General features: G+C 39.4%; 1 protein-coding gene across 3 annotated transcripts in view; it reads right to left on the bottom strand.

Moving 5' to 3' along the window:
* DNAI1 (dynein axonemal intermediate chain 1) overlaps nt 1-20,768 on the bottom strand; it is a 276,867-nt gene that overhangs the window by 209,316 nt on the left and 46,783 nt on the right. For all 3 annotated transcript variants that reach the window (XM_072606216.1, XM_072606224.1, XM_072606235.1), the window contains 2 exons: nt 20,279-20,377; nt 10,211-10,291 (listed from right to left, as the gene is read on the bottom strand). In XM_072606216.1, coding sequence (XP_072462317.1) covers nt 10,211-10,291; nt 20,279-20,377 — 180 coding nt within the window. The remainder of the gene's footprint in view (nt 1-10,210; nt 10,292-20,278; nt 20,378-20,768) is intronic.

Genomic DNA, 20,768 nt, shown 5'->3' with positions numbered 1-20,768 from the left:
CTTACATAGTTCTAGGGAGAGAGGAGATATGCACATATGAAGATAGTGCAAGGAAAACTGAGGACAGAAAAAATATGAATAGCCAGGAGGACCAGAGAAGGCTAGACTGCATCCAAGTTGGGTCATACAAAAAAACAAGCATTTAGAGCAGAGGTGCGCTGGAGCTCGCTCTGATTAGCTTAGGAAAGTCCAGTTAAACTGTCAGTGTAGGCATTTACACCTTGAAAATGAACAAATGCTACACATCAGGGCTTGAACTGATGCTTCACTGACTGTCTAGACTTAAGAAAGGGATGGAGAAAATGTTAATGATGCAGATTAAACGTAAAAGCCTGTTCAGCTTACAGGTGTGTCTGTTTCCAAGGGCCAGTTGTTTTATGTTTCCAGCATACAGATTTCTGAGACATAAGAGATGAAAAGGGAGTTCATTCCAAGTACAGGGAACAGCTTGTACAAATGCATGGAGATAGGTGTTGTTATCATTCAGTTTGGGATTGGGTGGATTTCTTTTAAAGATAATTTTAATCATCTGATGCTAGTAATATTTATGCATTTGTATACATGCATTTATGAAGCCTAGAAAACAGAATTCTGAAGTTTGTTGTAAATGAAGACATTCAGTAGAAGGGAAAGATGGATGTGGGTGTGTGAGAAGTGGGCACATCCCATCTTAACAGAATGGCAGTGGCAGAAGGGGGATGATTTGGTTCAGAGAACCAAAAAGGAATAAGAAGTTTGTGGCCTTCAGTGGGAGGGGTGGGAGAGAGGTTCATTGATTGTGAAAGCTCCCTTGTACTGACTGAAAGTTCACTACTGGATCTTTCAAAATGTACTCTGCCACGTGTGGCTGAACGAAAGAAATCTCACCCAGCCTGGTATCCTGCTAGAAAGGATACCAATCCCTTTGAAATGGGGTGTTGGGGTAGAAAATGTGTGGGGTGGTGGGCTGGGAGGGTTAGAATGACCAGTAACTGAGCTAAACAGGTATATTGGGGAGTCTAGTGAAAAAACTCACTGATTTCTATTGGAATAAATGAACATTAGGAATCAGTAACTGAAACAGTCTGCTACACATTGGAAATCGCTTGAAAAAAAGTGAATATACGATGTAATACTGTTAAACAAACAAAATAATCAGTTTGGGTAGCCAACAAATCTGAATTCTCATCCTATTTACAAGGGATCTGAAAGAAACAGAGCCTTAGGAATCCTAAGTCTCAGATTGCAGGCTCCCTAAAAAATGGCCTTGGCCCTGCCTATAGGTTACCCCATCAGAAGAGAGATCCCAAGTGTGGAAGGCTGATGCAGTGTGAGGATTGGCAGGAGAACTTCCCTATGACATTGAGAGCCAACCCTTCCTTCTATTCCAACAATTTCAAACTACCACCACCACCACTGCCTCCCTAGTTAGGAAATGTAAACAAACAATATTACAAATAAAAAAGGAACTGAGTGCTTTTTGAAGGCACCCATGTGGAACTCATGCGCAGATAAGGTTTTTGAAATACTGTATGAAGAGTTGACAAACTGCATCCTGATAGAGTTCCCATTTGCCAGTCAGGGCCAGGTGGGATCCTGCTTTTACTCACTGGGAATAGGAAAAATGCATTCAGTTCCTCGGTGAAAAGGGCAACTTCAGGGGCCAGGCCTCTTCATTATTATTAATTTGTACTCTGAAATAAAATCTTCAAAATGAAAATCTTGCAGATAACCACACAATTCACCTTAACTTGTTCTTACTTAATCTAAAAGGAAGGCTACAAATGAGGACCTCTGTGAAATGTGTGGGACAGTAATGGGATTTCTTGTCAGTTAGGAATCAGTCCGCAGTTGATAGTAATATTTCTAACAACTGACATTTATGTAACTCTTTAAGGTTTGCAAAGTGCTTTCCATAAATTATCTGATTTGACAGAGACAGGGTGTTGCAGTGTGCAGAAGGGATAGTCTGGTCAATTTGCTAAGCTTTGTTTCTATGCGAAATAGTCCAAAACACTGACCACCGTTGGGCATGAGCCAAGCTGCCTGGCTCTAGGGGTCAGGCATTCTCTAGCTCAGCTTCCGCTCTATTGAAGAGCTTTATTAATGGGCCAATTTGCCATCCTAGTGTGTTAATAGCCTTAGAAGGTTTCCAGGAAAGTTTCATAGGAAAAGAAAGCATTTACTATTACATCATCCTGTTACTTTAACCTAGAGAATGAAAGAGAAGGGGATGGTTGCTTTTTTGTTTTTTCTCCTCCCAAATTCTTATGTTTGGATGGATGTGATTGGCTTTTTTTCCTGAAGAACTTGAACAATTTTAGGTTATAAGTCTTAGAATAATCAATAAGATAATCTAAGATAAGATGCTTGTATACTGCTATTCAGACTTAATATTTCTAAATGGTTTCTGGAAATGATGCAATAAAAGAATGCTTGGGTAAATAAATCTACAGCATAACTTCATTACAATTTCCACAGACAGAAGAGGAGCAGTGCAGAACTTTAAATGAGAGACAAGGCGCTTTTCTGCCACCAAGGGACATTTCCATTTTCACAAAACACAAATTCAATGCCTCATTTGCATATAGGCATTCTCTCTCTTTTTTTGAAACTATTATTATTATTTCTCCTATGAAGCAAAAGTTATTCTCTAGCTCCATTCACACTATGAGACTTGTCTTATTGGTGTTGTAAGTGTATATGCGGATGGGGGACTGTTACCACTGGGAAGGGAAAGGGGAGAATGATCCAGCTACCCTGCTTTTGGATTCAGAAGTCATTCTCATTGATGTCCTTATATGCTCATGATATATGATTTGTGTTCACAATAGTTATTGCTAATCTGTTTGGTTGTGGGTGAACTGATTGGAATTCACGTAGAGATGAGCCAGAAATGAGACAGATTCAGATGGGACCTGTGACCCTCTTCTTGGTGGAGTCAAGACAGAAGTTATATCAATCTCATTAGAAAGATGTTTCCCAAGACTAACCTTGGTCCATCTGTACAGAACTGAATTTTTTCTGAGCACTTGTGTGACATTTCTTTTTGCAAGGAATGCCATTTGTTCTATTAGCGTAGTGCTCACTACTATAAAATTATTTCCATTCTCCTAGTTGGGGTTTAGAAAGGTACAAACTACGGTCCCTCTACCAGAAAAAAAGACAGACCTCTGTCACAGCAAGGACACCGGTGTACACAAGAGGGCCTGCTCGACAGGTTCTTAGATGTACTTTTCTAAAAGGAAAGCAACTTTTGAGGGTCAACAATCTACTTTAATTGGGCTCATATATTATTCACTTAGTTTAAGGGAAAAAGTCAGCATCCTGAACTTCAGGGAAAATACAGAAAAATAAAGACCAGCAGACAATAAGCAATACATGATTACCAGAGAGAGAAGCATCAACATCAGCGTTTTCAAGGAGGGGAAGGGTGTTCCTTAGAGGCTCCCCAGAGTCTAATCTGGCCAAACAAACAGGTCCAATGAGCAAGTCCAAAAACAAAACCTTACCTCAGAGTATTTATACACTTTTCAGAGGCAGAGGGCATCACAACCCTTGAGAATGAGCTCCTCCTTAGAAATTAACAAAAGGTGTGAGCCTTCCTACAAAACAAATCTCCCCTAATCAAATTTCCCTTAATGGGCAGGCAGGTGGGAAAGACCTTTAACTCTCTTTAACGTAATTAACATTATAGCCTCCTTGCATCTCTATATCTGCTCCCCTTATAACTAAGTTCATGATTTTACAGGATTAAAAACTACAGTTTTACAGGAGCTAGAAACTAAAATTTTCTCCAGGTAGGTGGAGCTTCTGCCTGGCAGATTCTTAGCTAAGGAACCATCCCAATTACTTGGCTAGTAGATCAGCCTTCAAAATACATCTTTGCCATAGCCTAGGGAATCTTTACATGGAAAGGGAGAATCTGTTAATGATTTTCATTTCTATAGCATTCCTCACAACAACACCATGACGTAGCTAATGCAAACACTGTTGTATTTTATAAAATGTGGAAACTGAGGCAGCAAGAAACTAAGGGACTTGTGCACAATCACACAGTAAGCATCACAGCTAAGATTTGGATCCAAGGCTCTTAATTCCAGACTGCCTGCTGGTTAGATGATCAACATGAGTTAAGCAGCACAGTATAATGGATAGAGTGCTGGTCTTTGATCTTGTCTCGGACACTTTCTAGCTGTTTTCTAGCTGGACCACTCATTTAATTGTAGTGGACCTGTTATCTTCATCTGTAAAATAAGAGGTTCCAGCTCTAACTCCATGTACCTATTAAAGTTTATTCTCTCCTAACCCCTGCTCTAGTACATAGGGACTTCAATACATCTGATGATGTCACCTCAAACACCTTGGCTTCCATGTTCAGCCTCCTCAACTTCCATGACTTAGAGTTTCACATCCTACCTTAATCTCTCACAGGGATTTAATGGCAAGTAAAATAAGATCTTTTACTGCTTTTGTTTTAATATAATCAAGAAGTATAATGCCTCCGTTTGAATGTGACTAAGGAGGCTCTTTCCCACTCATTGATGTGGGAAGCTTGATTAGGGGAGTTATTTTGTAGGAGGGTTCCAAGTACCTTTTTGCGTTTTCTATTGAGGCACTAGGTCAGAGGGTTATGCCCTCTGGCTTTCAAGAGTGTATAAATACTCTGAGGGTGAGGTTTTACTTTGGGGCTCACTGACTAGAAGTGTTTGCTTGACCAGAAGAGGACTCTTGGAAGCTGCTCTCGAGCCACCCCTGCCCCTCAAGCTTTGAGAAACCCAGATGTTCTCTCTCTGGTAAAAACGTATGTATGTTAATGGTCAGATATTTTGGAAGCATGTCTATTGACTTTTAATTTCTCTGTATTTTCTTTGAAGTTCGGGGTATTGACTCCCCTGAAATAGATGAATGATATATGTCCGTGGTTAAAGGACTGATACATGTGCTTGATTAAAGTGATTGTTAACCCCTCCAAAGTTGCCTTTCCTTTTATGATTGCAGATCTAAGAACCTGTGCTAGCAGGTCCCCCTGTGTACCTTGGGGTGCTTACTGATACAGGGATATACATATCCTACATCTTTTCTTGTCACCTGTAAGAGTACCTCTTTCTTGATATTGAGCTCAGAATTTTTTCCTCTGATCATAGCATCTTTCTGTCTTCTCTTTCTCACTCCTTCTAACTTCATGCTCAGCAAAACTTATAGTACTTATAACCCCCTCTCCCCATTTTCCCTGTCCATTATTCTTGTGCTGGACTCATTTTCCTTTCTTTGCATCCTTTACCTGTTCAACATTGCCTTCCAGCCTCAACTCCTCTGCCATCTTTTACTACCACTCTTTTTTTTTTTGGTGGAAGGAAGCAATCAAGGTTAAGTGAGTTGCCAAGGGTCAAACAGCTAGGAAGGGTCTGAGGCTGAATTTGAATTCCAATATAATACTCTATACCCTGTGCCACCTAGCTGCCACTACTACTATTCTCATCCTGCCAATCCTCAACCCTTCACTTATGATACCTAGCTTGAAGTCTTAAGAAATGCAGTACGTATGTTATCTCATTTGATCCTCATAATGGCCCTGTAAGGCAGGTACTATTATCCCCATTGTACAGATAAGGAAACTGAGGCATAGAGGCTAAGTGACTAGCTCAAGGAGACACAGCTAGTAAGAATAAGGGGCAGGAGTCTGATTATAATTGATACAATCAATCAATTGATAATTGATATAATCATAATTGATTTTTAAAATTATCAACTTACCAACAAACATAAACATTTTGGCTTATATGAAAATATATTTTGAAACCTGAACGCTTCCAGTCACTACTCATTTCATGCTGCAATTCCTGCTGGTCCACAATGAGTCCATTTGATCTAAATAACTGTGAGTTCGTAATCTGTAAGTACATCTAGACCAAATGGGATATCTGGGTGTTAACAGCCTGCCCATCATGTTACAGGAAATTCTGTTATAATGAAGGTTATGGAAATAAAATTCCTTTAATAGCAACACTGTTATAACCCAACTGATCACCAGCTTCTTTCTGTACTACTTATGTAGTAGGGAAGCTACATACTTTCTAAAATATTTTAATCTACCCCTTGCCTTAGTAAGCAAGACATGAAAGAAATAGAATCTTCCTGTGATGATTCAGCATCATATAGCCCCTGAGGGTCATCTGTCTGAGCATTCCTCGCTATTGTTGACTATTATAGATATTAAGGTGGAAGACAAATTAGACAGCTCTCCACTTCTGCTCTTAATTTTGTCTCCTGTTTCTTCCAAAACTGGCTTGCCCATCAGTCATTCCTTCTCTCAGCTTCACTTTTTCCCCATCTACTGACTGCTTGCTCCCTGCCTACAGGGACAAATATATTGCCTTATTTTTCACTATTTTTCTCTGATACTATAATCCTTCCTCACCCTCCCTCCAACCTATTGTCCTTGTCAAGTAAGGTGAACTGGAGTATAACTCCATGGAGTATGCATGGTGATTGATGGGTCTGCACCCACTGAGCTCCTAGGTGATGAACGTGGAAAAATGTCACAAGGCTTAGTGCTTTAAGATGACATAGCAAACCCTAGGCACTGTGATGGTTAAAGGATGGGGGTGGGGAGAGATTACATCAAAATGAACTGATCACTGTCCTAGGAAAAACCACGCTCATGGCAGATTTTAAAAGGAGAGACTGTCCTCTCTCTTCCTTTCTGTCCCTGGAACATGTGTGAGATTTAGCTCTTTCTATGTGGATTTCCTGTGAAGAGAGACGTTCCTTGCAAGGGATCGAATTCTGATACCATCAACTACCTCATACTCCTGGATACCCTTTCCTTCCTTGGTTTCCATGAAATTGTTCTCCTAGTTTTTCTTTATCAGTCTGACTGCTCCTTCTCTATCTCTTGTGTTTTTCTCCTGTGCCTTTAGTGGGGGTGTTCACCAAAGCTCCATCTTATCTTCCTTATCTTCTTCTCCTTTCTCTAAACCCTTTCCCTTGAAGTTCTCATCTGGTCCAATCAGTTCAATTATCACCTCTTTTTAGATGACTCTCAAATCTAAATATCCAGCTCTAATGGTTACCCTGAACTCTAGTCCTACATATCTAAATGCCTGTGTGGGACCTTTGTGGTAAAAGCAATATATGTCTGGTAGGTATAGGCTAAGTTTTTCTTTAAAAGAAATTGAAACCATCTTTGAGACACAGGGTTGATATTGTAGCTTCCTCATAACCTAAGTACAAAAAGCCAACACATGAGGAGGTAGCAACTCTTTCCTCAGGCTCCTAACCAGCAGACCAACATGACCAACATGGAAGTAGGGAAACTGCAACCTAGTTAATCAATAACGTATCCTTTCCATACTATGGCTAAGTAAAACTCCTGTTAACAGTTAGATAGTCTACAAATGTCTCATTTCATTCCAATATTGAAGCCGAACTACCTGAGTCATGGGTGTCCTTCCTGGTAGTACCATCACCATCTCTAACTTAACATATCCAGAATTGAATTAATTGACTTCTCAAACCTGCCCTTCTCTCAACATCTTTATTTCTGTTGATGGGACTGCCATTTTCCCAATCATTCAATCCTGAAATCTCTTTTATCTCTGACTTCTTTCTCCCTCATTCAGTTGCCAAATGCTGTCAATTTAACTTTCATAACATAACACTTTAAAATCCATTGTCTCCTCTCCATTTGCACTGCAATTCTAGTTCGTTCCCTCACTACTTCTTATTTTTATTCTTTTAATGGTGTCCTAACTGCTATCTTCCTCTGTTCCCTCCAACATGTTCTTCACACAGTTGCCAAAATAACCTTCCTAATCCATAGATGACACTGTCACCCTTCTGCCTAAAGACCTCCAGTATCCCTCCAAGAAGGAATTTCTCTGTGGCTTGTCCACCCAACTGGAAATCATGGTCTGGACAATAACCACTTTTCATCTATTTGATTTTGCCTGTGTGGATAAGCAGGCCAAACTTTGTTTTGAGGGGTTATGGATTTCATTTAGGAGGTTCTGCAGCGGCCTGAGGCTTGATGAAATCAGCGCATCATCCACAAACAGAAGCCTTTAGAATCTAAAATCGAAAGTTCCGATCAGTATCCTCAAGGAGCCCTTCTTTAAATCTAAACTGGGCATCTTCCATGACAGTGGCAAACATGTCTGACAAGTATAACTCCTCATTCTGTGGCTTCCTTGATAATAATGATTAATTATTTATGACAATCATCCTATTTGGAATCTTGGATGATTCTGACAAATGCACAGGAAATACCTTATAGGATTCACAGAATCTTGAATGCAGGAGTTTGAGTTACTGTATCAAGTGCTTTCTTTTTTTTTTTAAAGTAAATCAGACAACAAGCATTTGCTATGTCTCAGGCACTGTGGATACAAAGACAAACAAGATGGTCCCTGATCTGAAGGAACTTACTCTACTGGGCAAAGGGGAAGAGAGCATGCACCCAGAAAAATCAGTACAAAAAGGCATACAAAATGCATACAAAGGGATTTCAGGAGGTGCTAACAAGGAGAGGGGATCAGGAAAGCCTCCTCCAAAGAAGAGATGGCACTTGAGCTGAACCTTGGAGGGATCTACCAGATTCCCAGAGACAGGAATAAGAAACTACTGTGTAAAGAAATATACAGAATGGAGGGTGTGTAATCAGACTAGAAACAGAGGCTGGAGCCTGACTGGGAAGTATTAACACACCAAACAATCTTCCTCAGCCATCATAATCAAAGCTTCCACATCTTGTACAAAGGTGATGCCATCAATGCCAAAACAAAATCCTAATCAGTTTATACAGTGAGAACAGTTATCAGGACAACACCTGGGCATCCTCATATTTATTATCAAAATAATTTTAGTATAACGTATGTATACAGGTAGCATAACATAATGAATAATGATAATATTATACATTAATATAATAATTATACAGTAAGGAAAAATAAAACCTAGCATTTATGCAATGCTTTAGGGTTTGCAACATGTTTTAAAAATATGATTTCATTTGATCCTCACAATTCTGTGAGAAAGGTGCTATTAAACAGTCTGAGAGAGGTTAAATGACACAGTCAGGGACACATATCTGCAGTAGGATCTGATGTCAGGTCTTCCTAGTTCTCTGTCAATTATGTTACTTAGCTGCACACACACGCACACACACACACGCACACACACACATGCACTGTATATAAGTCTAATCTATATATAATATATAACTCATATATTATATATCGTATGTGTGCAGCTGGTTAACACTATACATACATATGCATAGATGCATATACACATCTATATGTGTGCATATATGTATGTGTGTGTGTGTGCAACTAGCAGCGTAGTGGGTAGAGCACCATCTTAGAGTCAAATTTATGCATATGTATATATAGTACATAGAATGGTACCTATTTATGCATACATGTATAAACATATATAGGATACACATACACACATAAATAAAACTTTTACATTAATTCTTAAGTAGGAAATTCCTAGGAACCATGGAAATGGTAGGAGGAATAGTAGAATGAGCACTGGCCTGGGAGTTGGCACTCTAGACCATAGTTCTAGACTTGAAGTCAGAAAAGCCTAGGTTTGAATCCCACCTTGGACATTTCCTGACCATTTGTCTACAGGAAAGTCTCTTAGCCTTACTGGCCCTCAGCTTCCTCAACTATCAAATGAAAAAAATAATCCTTGTACCTGTTATACCGACCTCTAAGGACTACTAGGAGACCCAAAGGAAATAATGAATATAAAGCTTTGAAAACCAGGTGATATATAATAATGTTAGCAGCTATCACCATCATCATCATCACCATCATCATTATTAGTTCTAGTTTGGCCACGAACCAGACAAATGACCACAGTTAAGTCATGCAACTTCCCATTGTCTTCATCTGTAAAATAAGTGAATCTCAAGGTCTTTTTTGCTCTAAAATTCTATAAGTCTATAAGTGATCCAGCCTAGCACCATTATGGTATAAATTTGCTGCTAGAAAAAAAACAGGAATTCTTAAAATTCCTCAGCACAAGACCACAAGGAAAACTAATACTGAAAAAAGAAAAGTGAAATCCATTTCCTAGTAAAATCCCAAGTTCTTAACACTACAAGACTTAAAGGGTTTTTGAAATCCATTATATCTTTCTGACCTATGAAATGATCCTGTACTGGATCTACTCCCTTTGACACAAGCTGCAAGCAGACAGCTCAAAGGACACTTACTTTAAAGCTGAATCTGACGATGTTTTGGGGAGCGTGTGGGTTATTGGCTGTCAGGATACGAGTGAATTCTTCTTTTAACTCCTATGGGACAGAAACACAGAGAAGACATTAATAAAAAACATGCTCCACACAGAGGACTGGCCTAAGTCCCGTGAAAAACCAGCAAACTTCTCACACAGTTCCCCAAACACAGATGACATTACACCCTATGTTTCCGATCAGCCACTTCTGGGGACCACATTTCTAAAGAGCTGGAGGGCAACACTAGGCAGAGCCAAGGTTAATGAAACTCAGGCCAAAGACCATATTAGCTACCAACTGTTTTCACTCTTTTACTGAGAAAACACACACACACACACACACACACACACACACACACACACACACACATCAAATCTGCAAGGAGAAACCCATGCAGGAGCCAAGAAGACTCCCTTTCCCAGCGACTCTCCTTCTCGTGTTAGCAAAGCTTCATTCCTGTCATGCTTCCCAGACTTTCTGTGCTTTATGCAAAACTCAGTGCTCAAAGGAAGCTTCCCTTGGGACAGAATGGATTCCTAATGTATGTGTCCAGCCAACAATCTGGCTATCACTGCAACACCCAGAATAATGCAAACCCTTCTTAGTGGCACAGAGAGAGGTAGTGTGGCTCAGGGGAGAGAACAAAGACCGAGTCAGGAGACGAGGGTTCAGTGCCAGCTCGGGCACTAATCTGCTGTGTATTCTTGGGCAAGTGACTTACTTTCTTTGGACCATAGTTTTCCCTATCTGTCAGAATGAAGGAATAGACCAAGCCAACATTTCCCAAACCATTTTAGGCAACACTCTAATATTCTGGACAATGTAAATTCATTTCCATGAGAAAGATTTTATACTAGTGATATTTTTGCTTAAAATATTAAGTATAAAATCATGTATCAAAAATACTTATTAAATGGGACTTTTCCAAACACGAAAACAGACTGAATTTCCTCTATTTTGCTACAAAACTTCCCCACTTCTCATTTATCATAGGAGTATAACATATTCCTAGATTTCACCATGAAGATGGTAATCAGTATTTACAGTCTGTCAATATATGTCAATTCCCAATGGGTGGCCAAATTGATTTGAGACACACTGGGCTAAATTGCCTTTCTGTTTCCTTCCAACTCTTCCGTTCTGTGGTTACATAAATAGGTCAAAATTTATCAAGTCATTGTCTAATTAACCTACTCGAAAGAATCTAGGTTGGCTATCTCTACATAGGCAAAGTAAAATGTTATTTTAAAAATTCGCTGTATTTGCTAGTCTTTGCGAAAACATTTCATATTACACAAGGCACACACATAACTGATTTTTGAACATATTAGAAATTACATATCCAAGTGAGAGATGCCATCTTCAAACCAGATATTTACTTCATTGGGACTGACATTACACAAAACATTTCTGGATTTCATCTTGGGTAATTGCCTTCAGACCCTGCAGCCCATTCTTCTGACTGTCCTCAGTGGTGACAAATCTTCATCTGTAAAGTGTTGCTCTGAATATGCAAGCAATTAAAAGTCATCTGAAGACAAACCTAGTGACTAAGGTGAGGATTTTGGGTCAAATACAGAGTGTGAGTCTATAAAGAAATGATATTCATTTTCTTGTGAGGCTTGGCTAGTGGATTTAAAGTGGAAAACACTCATGTAAATGCATATTTGTTTAAATTTGTTCTCAATACTTTTGAGTCACTTCATGAATGCCAAAAAAAAAGAGAATATTTTATATTTCAATCATTTAAATAAGTGTGGCAATATTTTTGGCATGCCTAAAAAATGTAAGTTTTATTGAAGGTATTAGACAGACCAAGAATTTGACATAATGCAGACAATAACTTTGGGTCCTCACACCCTGCTTTGAACCAATGAGCATTTACTAACCTACTATTCCAAGTGCCTGATTTTTGCTTCATCGAGGTCATCCACAACACCTCTCTCGGGAGATGGCCAAGCAACAAGCACCAATAGCCATTTAGACCAAATTCTTCCAACTCTTTGTCTTGACAATATCATTTTTTAAAGATTTAGAGGGGTCAAACTTCATCTCAATTACAATATTTAAAATTGACTTTTCTTTTGCTGCATATTGAGTTGACAAGAACACCAATGCTATTTCAAAAGATATGCAATTTCACATCTATGAATGCATAATTCCTCCACGGCTCAGTAGATGGTCTTCATGAGCTGCTTATGGCCTAAGCACTTCATCATCCAGTGGTCAACCACATTCTGGTGATGAGTCTCTCTGAACTTTGCTAGGCTGGCCCTTGAATGACGTACACAGAGTCTGTCACTGGACTGATGTTAAAAGTCATTCCAAATTGTTAGGAATTTACACTCTGTGTCACAGCCTTTGAGAACCCAGCATCACCTTTTACTGAAGTGGGACTTTAAGGGAGGAAGAACTTTAACTGCCTGGAACATAGTAAGTGCTTAATGCATGCTTGCTGAACATTTCTGGATGTAATCAATGTAAAAAATTGTTTTGTTTGACGATGTACATTTATTAAAATGGATTTTCATTGACATTATTGTAGTTTTTCTTCAGTAGTGGGGAATAATGAAAAGGAATAAACTGAACTAGCTGAAAAACATTAGTAACTGAAAAAAATTAATAAAAATACTTGTTTAATCCCCAGACCAGAGGGTGAAATAAGTGATTGTCTACATGGTATGATTCTTACAAAACCAGAAAGGTCCCCTTATCCTTTGATGCAGATAGTCTACTGCTAGGTAACTTATCCCAGGGAGGTTAGAAGCAGACAGGCAGAAAGAACTATAACAAAATACTGACAGCAGCACATTTTATGATAACAAAGAATTAGAAACAGTGCAGGTACCCATCAATTTGGGATTGGCTGAATAAGTTGTGGTACATTAAATTAATTAATGTTCTTTCACTGTAAATAATATGAAGAATTCAGAAAAGCATGGGAAAAATGTATATGAACTGGAGTAAAGTAAGCAAAATTAAGAAAATACCTTACATAGCCTGCCAAAATGGCAGATGCCTAAATGGGACCACCTAGATCCAATATACTTAAACCAGTTAAACCCTGAACTTCATACCACACCAAGTAAAGATGAAGAAATTCAATGAAAAACTATAGTATGTCACTTCTTCTACCCTATAACTGTAGAATTAGCCAGAAGCCACCTGTAATAGGAGAGGTGGTCCCTCCAGCAAAGTCAGTACCAATTCAATGAGAGATGAGACGTGTAAAGCCTGCCATGCTCGGTGTAATGAGGCACCAAGAGGGGAGGCTTCTCTGACAAAGCCCCAGGGTGGTCAAAAGGATTCCAGGATGGCGACCTTTTTAAACCCCTGGTAGTAGAAGGGGGAAAGGCAATGGTGAGCAATTTCCACAGTGCTCAGATCAGGATAGCCTAAAGCTCTGAGGTCCCTCTGACTCAAGATGTCAGAGAAAGCCTGAAAGATCCAATGATCTGAACCACAAAGATCCAGGGGAACCTAATCTTTGGAGAAAGAGGTTAGCACAGTAACCCAATGGGATATCAAGCCAAAGGGGAGGTAGATGGAATGGAGGCTGGTCCTAGCACAAAGCCTTCAGGAACTAAAGCTGGACAGATGAATAAATCAAAGAAAACACTAACCAATATTACAAAAATATTCCAAGTCTAGAGATTCCCAGAAAGAATCATTCAAGCTGAGACTTAAAGGGAAAAATGGATTTTCCATAGGGACTACATGCATACACAAAGGAAATAAAGCAAGAGATCAATGAAATAAAAGATCCAGAGGAAAGAATTAAAAGAATAATTAGCTTAGATAAGAAAGTGGCAAATATTACTCAAATAATGGAATTCCTGAAAAGTACAACATACCAATAGACATCAATGCCTCCGTGAGCCAGCAAGAAATATTAGAACAAAATCAAAAGATTAAAAAAATTAGCAAAAAATGCAAGATACCTAACATAAAAAAAACTGACTTGGAAAATAGATTAAGAGAAATCTTTAAAGAATAACTAGCCTCCCTGAAAACCATGGTTAATTTGTTTTGTTTTTTTTTTAAACCTGAATGCTTATTAAAGAAGTCATAATGAAAAGTGCTCAGATTAGAACCAGAAGGCAAGGTAAAGATAGAATCTACTGATCACCTCCTGAAAGGAACCCTAAAAGGAAAAGTCCCAGGAATGTCACAGCCTAATCCAGATCTCCCACTGTCAAAGAAAAAATACTGCAAGCATTCCAAACAAAGCAATTCAATTATCAAAGAACTATAGTTGGGATCACACAAGACCAAGAAGTTTCTGTTAAAAAAAAACCAGAAATCTTGGAATATGATATTCCAAAAGTTATATGCTTACAACCAAAAATAACTTAGCAAAGCTGAATATAATTTTACAGGGATGGGGGAAATGAGTCTTTAGTAGACTTTAGTAGAATTTAGTAGAATAGAGGACTTTCAAGCATTTCTGCTGAGTAGGAACTTTTGAATACAAGCACAAGAATCCAGAGAAACTTATAAAAGTCAATCAATAAGCATTTATTAAGCACCTACTATGTGCCAGGCACTTGCTAAGTGGTGAGGATATAAAGAAAAGACAAAAGAAGTTCTTTCCTCTCAAGGAATTCACAGTCTAATGGGGAAGAAAACACAAAAAATGACGACTATGCACAAACAAGATATAAACAGGATAAATTGCAGATGATTAATAAAGGAAGGCACCAACACTAAGGAGGATCAGGAAAGGCTTGTTGTAGAGATGGAATCTTAGCTTGGACTTGACAGAAGCCAGGAGGTCTTCTCAGGGAAGGCACTAGGTGTTGAGAGTAGGGTGGGACTAAGAAAGGCCTCTTGCAGAAAGTAGGACTTGAGCTACGTCTTGAAGAAAGCCAAGAAGAGGAGATCAGGAAAGGGAACATTCAGGAATGAGGAACAACCAGTGCAAATGCACAGAGTCTAGAGATGGAGTATCTTGAGTAAGGAACAGCAAGGAGGCCAGTGTCACTAGATCATAGAGTATATATAGTGGAACTGAGTATAAGAAGATTGGAAAAGTTGGGAAGGGCTTTGAATGGCAAACATAGGATTTTTCATTTGATCCCGGAGGTAATAAAGGAGCATGGAGTTTACTGAAAAAGGGATGACATGGTCAAATCTGTGTTTTAGGAAAATTAATATAACAGCTGAGTAGAAGATGGGTGAGAGCTGGGGAAGAGACTTTAGGAAGGGAGAAAAACCAGGAGATTTTGCAATAGTCCAGGAGTGAGGGGATAAGGGCCTACACCAGGGTGGTGGCAGCATCAAAGGAGAGGAGATGTATAAGTGTGATGTTAGAAAGGTAAAGATCAATTTATCTGAGCAATTGGAGGGAGCTGTTTTAGGAGGTTAGCACTTGCAGCTAGCATTTACACAGCACTTTAAAATTCACAAAGTGCTTTACAAATATCCTCTCCTTTGATCCTCACAACAACTCTGGGAGGTAATTGATACAGTTATCCCCATTTTACAGATGAGGAAAAGGAGGCATAAAGAGGTTTGAGGATGTTCCTAGAATCACACAGTTAGTAAGTTACTAGGGCCGGATTTGACCTCAGGGTTTCCTGACTCCAAGTCCAGGGTTCTATCCACTGGGATACCTAGCTAAGTTGCCTAAGTTAGGGCTAACATTCTGATGGGAGAGAAGAAATGAATATTCCTTCAGAATTTTATCATCTTCCAAAAATATCGAGTTAAAGAAGAAAAGCAGAAGTCCTGGGAATGGCTTGATTTTATCCTGAGGGAACAGAGGAGAGAGTGAAAGAATTCACACATGGAGAGAGGAGGGAGGGAGTGGGACTGGCTGTTTCTCATGACTGGGGCGCATCAGAAGAAGTGTATATATTAACACCATGGAAGGGGCCGGTGGAGCGGGCATCAAGAAAACTTCACTCTTATTTGAAATGGATGAGGGAGGGCTGAATAAACATGAGGGTGCTTGGTGTAGAAAATCATCAGACTCAATAGACAGACTGAGGTGTGGAGGGTGGGTTTGAGGGAACATAAAACTGGGAAAGGAACAGTTTTATTCAAAACAAACTTCCTGATCCTGAATGGGGATTTTTTAAATGGGGGAAGGTTAAGAAAAAAAATCTAAAATGTAAGGGCTGTCCTTATCAATTGTGGAATGACTGAATAGATCATAGTATATGAACGCAATAGATCATTATTGCACTGTAAGAAATGAGAAAACACAACTTCAGAGAATCCTAGGTAGCATGAACTGATGCAAAGTGAACAATTTACAGCTAAGATCCTATCAGAGAGAATAAAAAATCCCCTGAAGCAGTCACAACATATTTGAATTTGTGCTATTTGAAGTTATAATTATGTAAAATATAGTAATTGGTTCCAGCTCAATGGAAATATGTAGAGCAAATCTGAATACAAGTGACCACTTCAGGGAAATTCTTTATTCAAGGTAATCAGGACCTAGGTATGTACAAGGGCAATCAGAGTAAAGAAAAAGATGTAGGAACTCTAATCCAAGAGATGACCAACCATGTCCCCAGAGAACCCTCAGTGAAGCATTCTGCTCACCTCCTCACAGAGAGGTGAGGGGCACGAGGGGGAGAGACACACATCTTTGGGCACAGCCACTGTGTGGATTCAGTTTGTTTGAGTAGGTTTATTTGTAATAAAGACACACACTCTGTCTCTCTGTCTTTCTCTGTCTATCTCTGTCTCTGTCTCTCTCTTTCTCTGTCTATCTCTTTCTCTGTGTGTCTCTCTCTGTCTCTCTCTTTCTCTGCGTGTGTCTCTCTCTCTCTGTCTCGCTCTCTTTCTTTCTCTCTCTCTCTCTAACTGGGAGGGGACTGCAGTAAGAGGAAGCCAAAAACAGTGAGGCCCTTCCCCCGCAAAAGGAGGACCACTGTAACATTTCTTTTAATGCACAGAAGAGAACAGGAGACACAATCAGAATAATTGTGAAAGTAAAGTGTATAATTACATAATTTTTTTAAAAAGCAAATGCTATGAAATGGAGATTTATAGTCTCACATAGAATCCTATTTTTGTGTTCTGCTGCATACAAATATACACTTTTTTAAGTGTTAAAGTTCAAAACTTAAAAAAAAACTGTATAAAAGAAAGTACCACACGATGATTACGTAAACAGAAGGAAAAAATAAAACTGAATGATGTGCAATTATAATGACCAAACTTGGCCCCAGGGAAGAGATGATAAAATGTGACTAATTTTCTTCACTGCATATACACTGTAAGCTTCTTTTTTCCCTCTCTTTAATTTTTTTTTGGTTATAAAAGAAAGCTTTTTGGGTAGAGGAGGAATGATATATTCAGAAACAAATGTGATACAAAAACCAAAAAAGCATCAATAAAAATAAAATACAAATGAAGTCAATTTCCCTTACCACCAAAATTCCTCTTCTACCTGTGATACCGGGGTAAGTCTCTTAGTCAGGATAAACCTCTCTTTCTACGACCAGAGTAAAGGGAAGGGCTTGGATCAGATAATCTTGAGTGCCCCTTCTAGCTCCCACAATATATGTGACTTATAGATGTGGCTCTGTGGTAGTCCATAGAGCAATTAGAAAGGCTGTCTTAGGCAAGTGATGCCACATGCTGAGGCCAGACACGGATTTACTGGCATCCATGCACGGTCAAGAAGTAATAGGAAATATTTCTTTGAAATGATTAATGGAACATACCTTCTTCTACATCCTATCTTGTAGCCACAATTGGTTTTCATATCCTGTCCTGTGTATGCATCTTCTGTTCTGAAATCAGTCTCTACATTCCATTATGCCTGCACTGCATTATATCCTTATTCATACAGTATATGTGGTTAATTAAGCATCTAGCATGTGGTTAGCTTCCATAGTCCACTGTGTCACTTTCTGGACTACTTTTCTTCCTCACTGCCAATCGCCTTCCCACCCCAAAAAAGACCTTCTCCCAGAGGCCCACTTTCCTGATCTTCTTAATTTCCTAATTCTCTAGTCTGACTCCTCATTTCTCAAGGGGCTCCAGCCAGACACCCTTCATTCCTGACTAAGCTCACTCTCCATACTCCTCACCTACTTCTCACCAGCCATATTCCTACACTGGAGATCAAACGAGAGAATATTTGTAAAGTGCCCAGCACAGTGCCTACTACAAAGTAAGCATTATGTAAATATTTATTTTTTTCCCTCCACCCAGAAACCTCTGTCCTGAGCCCCACTCTCATGGTTGGTGCCTCCCTACAGGGCACACAGCTCAGGATAGGAAACCTCTTTTAGGACAGCAAATCAACGATATCTTAAGTGATCTAAAATAGCAGAAAATGCCTTCATTGAGACTTCCTCTAGTGGGCTGGAGCAGGAACGAGTCAAAGTGTAAGGTGGAGTAGATTACTCCAACTCAATTTTTGACTGAAAAAATAGCATGGGCACCTCCTCATGCACCCCAAAGTCAAACATTCTATGGCTGATGCAGCTCAAATACCTATATATCTTTTCTTTAATATTTCTGTTCAGCCCTGGTGGGAAGTATCTTAGTTTAGTGCCTTTCCCCCCACACCTTGAAAGTACCTGGTAATCAGGACTGAAATTGGCTTAAAATGCTAATTCCTTCTGAGAAGGAACATAATGACTTAAACAAAGAGTAAGGTTTGAGTAAAGAACGTCACATTTGGCACCAAGGGAAGGTTTTGATATAAAGAAGAGATGAAGACAACAAGGAGGTAACAGGCATGTAAGTCTATAAATAGGGGGTGCTTTGAAGAAGGAAATGGGGTACAGCAAGTAGAGCATGAAGGACCCCCAAAGACAAAGTTCACTTTTTTTCCTCTCAGGGAAGACTCCAGAGGCAAGCATGATTTACCAAATGGAATGCTCCAGCATTGGAGTCAGGAAGATTTGGGTTCAAATCCTGCATCAGATGCTTACTAGCTGTGTGACCCTCGGGAAGTCACCTAACATCTCTAAGCTTCAGTTTCCTCATATGTCAAGTGAGGGAGTTGAACTCAATGCCCTTTAAGGATCCTTCTAGCCCAAATCTATGATCCTATGATGCCATTTGTGAAGTCCAGAAGGACCAAACAACACAGCATCATATGATTATAGACTGAGTAGAGCTAGGAAATCTCAGTGGTCATACAGTCCAACCCTCTCATTTTATGGATGAGGAAAATGAGACCCAGAAGAGTTGTACCTTGACTGGGGTCACTTCATATCTGTGTGACTCTGGTTAAGTCACTGGCCCTCAGTTTTCTCTATACTAGCCCCTTTCATGGACCTCAGATACATCATATACTTCTCTGGGAGAGTGGCGGGGTACAAGGTCTGTCAAATGAGAAGTCTACTCTTACATCAAATTAGCAACAGTCCTAGAAAAAAACATTTAGCAGCTCACCGTGGCAAAAGCTGTCAGAGAAACTGGCTGAAGTATCCACTTAACATTGCAACAACAGTGATCCTAGTGGATGATCGCCGAAAAACAAATGGCAATCCAAAACCCACCTGGTAATAAAAATGTATAAACTTCTTTCTATCCAGTAGCTTGAGCATTCCAGATCACCCCACTATGGAAGCTGGCAGGGTCCTCTTCAGAACTAGATAAAGACTATTCTCCTTTTAAACATGAATCTACAGGAAAAGTGGACATCTTGTTTCGTGCTATACTCCTTTGCTCATATGAATAGAGGGTACTTGACTTTCCACTTCTAAGAAAATAAATGCCTACTCAGTAGAGATAGAAACCTATCTATTTGGGGCAGCTAAGTGGTATAGTAGATACGAGTGCTGGGCCTGGAGTCAGGAAGACTCATCTTTCTGAGTTGAAACATGGTCTCAGATACTTACTAGTTGTGTGACCCCTAGGTATGTCACTTAATCCTGCTTGCCTCAGTTTCTTCATCTGTAAAATGAGCTGGAAAAGGAAATGGCAAACCATTCCAGTATCTTTGCCAAGAAAACCCTAAATGGAGTCATGAAAGCTGGACGCCACTGAAATAACTAATAACAAGAGAAAGAAAAGATAATGAAATGGGGCTGAAGAGGCTGGAAACTAAGAAGCAAATTTACTCACAGCTTCAGTCAGCTCCAACTGGTCTGGGGGTTTGATCAGCGTCTTGGCCTGAGTCCACTCATCTGTCCCTTCTCCCACATCTGGTCCAGTGTCCTCATCCTGCACACACACACACACACAAATACAGCATAGTTAATTTATATCCATAACTGAGATCTTGAGTTCTATCCATTTTGAAAATCATTCTTTCTAATGGAAGTGTTCAGATTGGCCAGACTTGGTTGATCCAGCTCAGAAAGGACAAAATATGTCTTAAAGAACATTGTTTTCACAAAGTCTCCCAGGGACCGCATTTTTATCACTTTGTTTTTACTACTTAGGATTCAAAAGCTAAATTTCCTTGGCCATGTTCTCTTGTTTCAAAATGAGCTTATAAACTGCTAACATGTTATTATAACAAAGCAGCTCATGTCTATGGTCTAATTGCCCCAAGGCACCACAAATGACATCTAATTACTTCTTTTTCTTTCTTTTTTTTTGGTGTTAAAAT

This window comes from Notamacropus eugenii, chromosome 1, assembly GCF_028372415.1.
Source record: "Notamacropus eugenii isolate mMacEug1 chromosome 1, mMacEug1.pri_v2, whole genome shotgun sequence".
Taxonomy (NCBI): Eukaryota; Metazoa; Chordata; class Mammalia; order Diprotodontia; family Macropodidae; genus Notamacropus; species Notamacropus eugenii.
This window is presented reverse-complemented; position numbering and strand designations above follow the sequence as displayed.